At 30.6% G+C, this 6823-nt stretch overlaps 1 protein-coding gene across 1 annotated transcript; it reads right to left on the bottom strand.

The window, feature by feature from the left end:
• LOC129808950 (uncharacterized protein CG45078) lies at positions 1-5175 on the bottom strand. Its single transcript, XM_055858856.1, has 3 exons — positions 4720-5175; positions 4498-4612; positions 1-485 (listed from the first exon to the last, which is right to left on the bottom strand). The coding sequence occupies exons 2-3, from the start codon at positions 4570-4572 to the stop codon at positions 111-113; spliced, it is 450 nt and encodes a 149-aa protein (XP_055714831.1). The 5' UTR covers positions 4573-4612; positions 4720-5175; the 3' UTR covers positions 1-110.
• Positions 5176-6823: the final 1648 nt, after the last annotated feature.

The raw sequence follows: 6823 nt of genomic DNA, 5'->3' as shown, positions 1-6823 counted from the left end.
TGCCATTCCTTTATAGATCTCCACCCCCCCCCCCCCCCTCTCTCTCCTCTCTTTATCTCCAAGATATACTATTTAAGTTCCTTAATGTCCATCGAAAATCGGTGATTAAGTTAGTATTTGGGTGCGACAAAGAAGATCTTTCGATGTGAAGTTTTTGAATCCGTAGTATAATGGAGCCGTGGCAAAATAGAGTCCATCGATCGAGGATCAGTGCTTGCAGCTAGAGATCCACCTGCTTCCCGGAGTCCCTCTTGACGCTTCATCTCTCTCAGGACACTTTCTCGTGTCTTTTCACGAGCTGACACATAAGGCTGCAGTGGACGTAGCAGTGACTCTTTCGGTTTGATAGCAGCCCGATTGATAGGATCCAAAATAGATTTACGTTCCTCGTGCTTAGGCTTCTTTTTTCCAAATGCAGTAACGGGGTCTGCTATTAGACTCGGACGTGGTACATATGGTACCTTTTCCCAGGGCACCTCATTTCTCTGGAATAACAACAACCCACAACAAAAAAGCCAATCTTGAGATCATCTATCTTGCCTTTTGATGAATTTTCACAATGCCTCTTGGTCCAGTAGGTAAGAAAGCCACAGCACAACATTTTTCTCTACGGCTCATGGTCAGTGAGTATAAGTTTTAAATCATTTGGATACTTTTAAAATGTATTTTATAGGAATCTCTTGAGTTTCTCTAAGCTCTATGTAGCGCAAATACTTCTCTCTGAACATTTTTTTTTTGTAATTAAGGTGATATGTGGGTCACATAGATTTAAAAAGAGCATATTTTCTTTAAATTTTTATCATAAAAAAATATTTTTATGAAAAAAAAACTTAAGCATATAAAGGTGCAACATTTAAACCACATTTTCTAAAGTTTTTGCCTTAAAATTCCGCCATTGACACCATTTTTTGTAGACAGTTTAAAAAAAACGCTTTGCGGAAGATAGGGTTACTCAGAGTAATTTCATCAGAAATTAAGAGAACCAAATATTTCTCCTAAAAATACAATTTTTTTTATTTTTTTCAGAAATCTACCGATCAAGAACAATTTTAACTCAACTGCTAACATGAAATATTTAGTTTATTGGCATTAGAAATTACAGTGAGAAATCTTGCCCATCGCAAAAAAGCAAGTCTTTTCAAAAAAGCCTAAATTCGTATTTTTTTTTAATAAAAATTTCTGTAAATAAGTATAGTTTAAATATTGCACTTTCATATGCTTAAGAAGGAGCTTAAATTAAAAAAAATGATTAAAAAAATAGAAAAATTTGCTGTTTTCAGTTTTTTGACCCATGTAACACCTAAATCGAAAAATGTTATTAAAATATAGATTTTTTTTTTCAGAATTTTAATATTTAGAAAACTTCAAAGTTTGAAATTTTGCTAATATATCAACATTATATCATTCATACAGTAGATTTTGAAACAGTTATTTTAATTTTTTTATATATAATATTTGTAACGTAAATTATACAAATAATTATAATCACATAACCTAAGTCTTAAAAATCGTACGAAAAATATAATAAAATGGTTTATAGTCTTTATTTAATAATTTATGATACTATGAACATTCTGTACATCAAATCAAAATTTAAATCAAAAGTTTGTTTCCTATTTAAATGCTATGTGAATAGTGTAATTAGATTTGAAAATCTTACAACGATGATTTTGCAATAATGGCCTCTACACATTGGGAGCAATTTTTGTCAAAAATTGCTTTTTTGAAGGAAATTCCCTGCAGCGTTGTAGGGGGAAACGTCAAATTTCTGTCAAGAACGCAATTTTTGACGAAAATTGCTCCCAATGTGTAGACACCTTAATAGAGGGGACCCAGAGCCAAATTAGCTATAGATAAAAATAGACTGGTTTTCTAAAAAGGAAGAAATTACTATTCATTCAAAGTAAACATCTTCCTTGCTATTGAAATATTTCTCATCCTGATACAAACAATTTTTTTTTTTAATTATACGCAATGAAAAATTTCATATGATGGCTAACTGCCCAGCTGTCCCCTAATAATTAACAGTTTCACACTAAATAAGATACAAAGATATGTGATGTGACGAAAGCAATAATTTTTCAGAACTCTTTACAAATGCTTTATTTTGTTTTTGTTTTTTTAAGTGTATCTTGCATTTGTTTTACCTGATATTTTATTGAAAAAAATGAATAGAATAGCAATATAAGTGAATTTAAAATGCAATGTCTCGTTAACTTTTTATTGTACTTAAAAAAAAGAAAACTCAATACGCATACACCAAATGTTTAAGAGAGCCTCATTTGGAAGCAGTAGCTACTGGATTTTGACTAATGTAATTTAATAGCTAAAACTAAAATTATCAATCCGAAGGAGAATTCGAGGATGTTCGTGTTTCTTGTGTTTTTAGTCGAAAAATATATGCGGTATTTCGCGATGCTATTTATAAATATGGAAATTTTCACAAGCAAAAACAATCATGTGAGTCTGAGTATCTTTTCATGAAAGAGGGAGAGAGAGTTTGTACTATCTAAAAAAAAATTGATGACTTCAAACTTTTTACTCTGAATCCTTCTCTGAAGACATCATAACTATTTTTATTTACATATGATATATTTGCATGAGATGGAAATTTGCTTGTAAGAATCGTTTCGCTTTGCACCTCATACAATTAGAAACTAAAATGAAGTGCTTAGCTTATACGTACCAAAAACTATAAAACGTTAAACAATTTTTCCCAAAAATCTCAATATCTTAAATAGAAAAAACTCATAACACACTATTTTTGTAATATATTTTTTAACAAAAAACAAATATAAGTGTCAGTGCCAAGGTTTTTCAATTAGAATGAAGATTGTTGTTTAACACATATTTTTGACAAATTCCTACAACACTCACCGAGCCAAATTATCCTTTCAGGTTACTCCTTCTATCTTTGGTATTTTTCTTTGTTAGAACAGAAAATGATGCACATAAAGTGAAGGATAGAGAAATAAAATTTGTACTTTGAGAATTAGAGAAAATTGTTTTAAAATATGTTAAAGAGATAATGTTGACAAATAGAGAATTTAGCGTAAAATGAATTCAGGCAATAAAGCAAATACAAATTGCATATAATTTTCTTCAGAGGAATTATAATTAGAGCTAAAAATTTCAACATTTCATTACACCTACTTTTGTTTAATTACGTTTAGCAGCAAATCGACAAATTCAATAAATAATTATTAAAAGATAATTTGCCAAATTGCCGTTTTCTAATGTTTCAACTTTAAATATATTTTGACTTTATTTAATGTAAAAATGCATATTATATCATTGGTGATTAGCAAAACTGGTGATCATATACAGTGTTATACAGTATAATAATAATAAAAGTATAAATAATAAAATAAAAATAAATAAAAAATAGGACATGTCATAGCTTTCATGAAATGAACATGGTTGCCTTATGAGAAAAATATTTTTATCAACGTATTATTCACCATGTTAAAAGTGACTTGATTTTATATCATTGAGTAAAGCCAAGCAACAACATTTAGACGTCAAAGCCTTGAAATAATATAATTTTTGAAATAATATTAAAGCTCTAATTTTATATTATATTACACTTTTAGAATTGCGGTCTTTTACTTTTTTGGCTATATTTTCGTAATTATAACTCACAGGGAATAAAAAAAATCAAAATGTAATTAAACATTACCATCCCACCAAAAGCCAGAATAAGTTAAAACACATCTTTTTGAAATGTGGTTTTCGCTGTTAGTCTTAAGAAGTGATTATATTTAAATATTCAAACTTCTATATATATATTTAATTCTTTGTCAATATCAAATGAAAATTTAATTAAATACTTGACATTAATATAATTAATAATATAATTTATGACGTTTTCTAAACTGTACGAAATATAAATTTGCGACCTTTATCTATAACTAACATCTTTTTAAATCCTAATGGAAAATTTATCTTAATTCATAGTATTTTTTTTATTTTGTCACAGACTGTTCTTTAAATAATTCCACTGAAGAAAATATCTTATTTCATTGAAAGAGAAAAAAAATATGCAGGTGAAGATAATAACACATAACTAATAAATTTTACTTATTTGAGCGTTTAATATGTCGGGCATATTTTTGCAAATGCTATCTGTTGCATTTTTGTCTATATATTTTTGCAGGTCGCATTCTTAATAGTTTCAATTCTTCAAGTACGAGAATTCAGAGACTGTTTTTACACTTGCTGTGCGTGAGAAATTCGAAGAGATTTCTTCTTTAGATAGTTAATTAAAAAAAAAGCACACAAAATAGTACAAAGTGTACTTATAAGTTAATTTTGTTGAATTTTGTCTCTCTGTTTTTAGAATTTAGGATTCCTGATAAAATTAACTTTACTATATAAGTAGTTTGAGAAACACAGAACACAATGAAAGAAAAGGGGATAGAGGATTTCTAGTTTTATTAGCATTTATTTTTTGTTCTTGAAAATTTACAGATTTTTGTGTATAAGAAATATCCTTACCGTAGTTGTGTACGATGAGACGTTTGGTCGACTGTATGGTCGACGTGTAGTGTAAAAATCACTTTCATAAACCATGTTCAACTGTATTCCTTTCTGCTTTTTCCACAAAAAAAACCTAAAATTAATCCACAAAGATGTCCCGCGGGGAAAAAGAAAAGAAATATAAGTTACGATATTAGATGATTTGATTTAACAATTTAGAGAGATTCGTGAAACACTGACCGTCCGTTCGAAGTATATGAGTTCGACTGCACAGATTTTCAGCAGTGCACTCCTTTCCCGTGATACAGGCACTCCCTCCTTGTGAGCTCTGAACTATTTTTACCATAAAAAACATCATATCCTCTCGGGTTGTAAAGTGTATTTAAAATGTGTTATGAATGTATTCATTGAGAATTAAACGTATTGCCTACGTTTTTGTGTCGTTTACGATTTTTTATGTACAAACTTGAGATCTATTTTTGTGAAATGATTTGAAATCTCCACCACATTTACCCACAGTGGGGCCACTCCATACAAATTGCGGCCAAAACCCTAACTCTGAGGCAAGAAGGTCATATATAGGTAATTTGGGGTCTCCGAATTCATTTTTGGGCATGAAAATTAAAAAATTATAGGGGAAAGGGGGGTAACACGTACATAGGGCGCTTGAACACCAACAAATCATATTTAATAGGGCAAACGGTTAGAGATAGCAACTTGGGACCTAAGGAGGACCCCCCATAAGTCGACCCAGGGATCGTTAACATGCCCCTCATTTTCCCCCCACCGCTCCCCTTCCCCTCCAAAAACATATTTTTGTGATTACTCGAAAACGCTTGGAGCGATTTTGTTAATTTTTATATATGTTCTAGATATTACTTGGCCGGACATTCGCCCATGCACAAAAATACCGTTGAACTATTAGATTACTTGATTTATAAGAAACTATTTCTAAAAATTTCTTATGCCTTTACGTGGGTCAAAAAAACTAAGAAAGCTCATATTCTCTAATATTACTATGCAGGATAATAAAACTTAATTTAGTTCAAGTTTTTTATGTAAAAGCATAAAATTTAAACTATATTTTTAAAATTTTCATTATACATGTACAGTTTTTTATTTGAAAAACAAAAATTAAGTGTGTGTTGGGCAAAATTTCTCATAATTCAGCTGAAATTAAAAAATCAAATATTTTCTATTAGGTAATGAATTAAATTCGTGCTTTAACGAACAGGTTTTGAAAAACCAAAATTCAAAATTCTGGGAGTGAACAAAAATTACCATTTTCCGCGTATAATATCAAATTTTGTCTTGTAACTTAAGTTGTGATCAAGTTAAAGTTTAATTCAACTGCTAACAGGAAATATTTGTTTTTTTTTGTACTTCAGATGAATATATTCGACCGTAAAGTAAGTGTTACTTTTCAAAAAAGACTTCGAAAACTAGGCCTCAACGCCTGGATTTTTATTAATAATGAAAATTTCGGAAATGTAGTCTAAATGTTGTACCTTTTTTATGCTTAAGGTGGTACCCTAATTTTGGGGGCTAAAAATGAATAGCTTTTCGCGATGGTTTTGGAAGACACAAAAACGACCAAGCTTCATGAAATTTTTGGATGTTTATAGTTTACACGTATTAACCGATCAAAAAAAGTATAAAAATGAGGATTATTGAACAGTTTAACAGTCAAAGTAATCCCGATTAAAAGACTAAATGTTTAAGATTGCGTTCAAAATACGCACAGCTCAATCATAAATGGCGAGGATTCTTTTTAAAACCTGCAGCGTTTTCTGGTTCAGCTGTTCGTGTTTTCAGCTCTATCTTAAGAGTTTTATGATTACTTGTATACGTGTTTTCTGCACAATTTTAGCCATTCTATTATTATTAGGCTGCGTACATTTTCAATATAATCTTAACCATTTTATTATTAAAAGCTGTGTGTGTCTTCAGCATAATCTGAATCATTTTATTATTGGAAACCGTACTCATTTTCAGCACAATTTTATCCGTTTTATGATTGAGCTATACGTCTTTTAACTCCTCGAACTCCACGAGAGAGCAGTTTTTCTAATCGACTGTTTTTCAAATTTTCACCATCCTAGCTGCCAAACGGTAAGAGGTATTGATTTCCGGTCTTCGGTGACTCTCCAACAAGTCAACATTCTCTATTGAACTAACTTACATAAAGTACCCCCCCCCCACCCCTTCTATCCCATCCAAAAACATGTTTTTTTTTTACTTTGCAAAAAATTGGCCCTGGCGTTTTCGTTCCTTTTTTGATATGTTTTGGAGGTAGTGCAGCTGAACATTTCGTCCTTCGACATCTATCACCGGAAAACCGCCA

The sequence above is a fragment of the Phlebotomus papatasi genome, unplaced genomic scaffold (assembly GCF_024763615.1).
Source record: "Phlebotomus papatasi isolate M1 unplaced genomic scaffold, Ppap_2.1 HiC_scaffold_229, whole genome shotgun sequence".
Classification (NCBI taxonomy): Eukaryota; Metazoa; Arthropoda; class Insecta; order Diptera; family Psychodidae; genus Phlebotomus; species Phlebotomus papatasi.
This window is presented reverse-complemented; position numbering and strand designations above follow the sequence as displayed.

Bases quoted from the DNA above. Each gene is read 5' to 3' on its own strand.
- LOC129808950 (XM_055858856.1), bottom strand. From the start codon at position 4,572: ATGGTTTATGAAAGTGATTTTTACACTACACGTCGACCATACAGTCGA. The intron at 486-4,497 runs GTAAGGATATTT...TTGTTATTCCAG, and splicing joins TCTCATCGTACACAACTACG to AGAAATGAGGTGCCCTGGGA.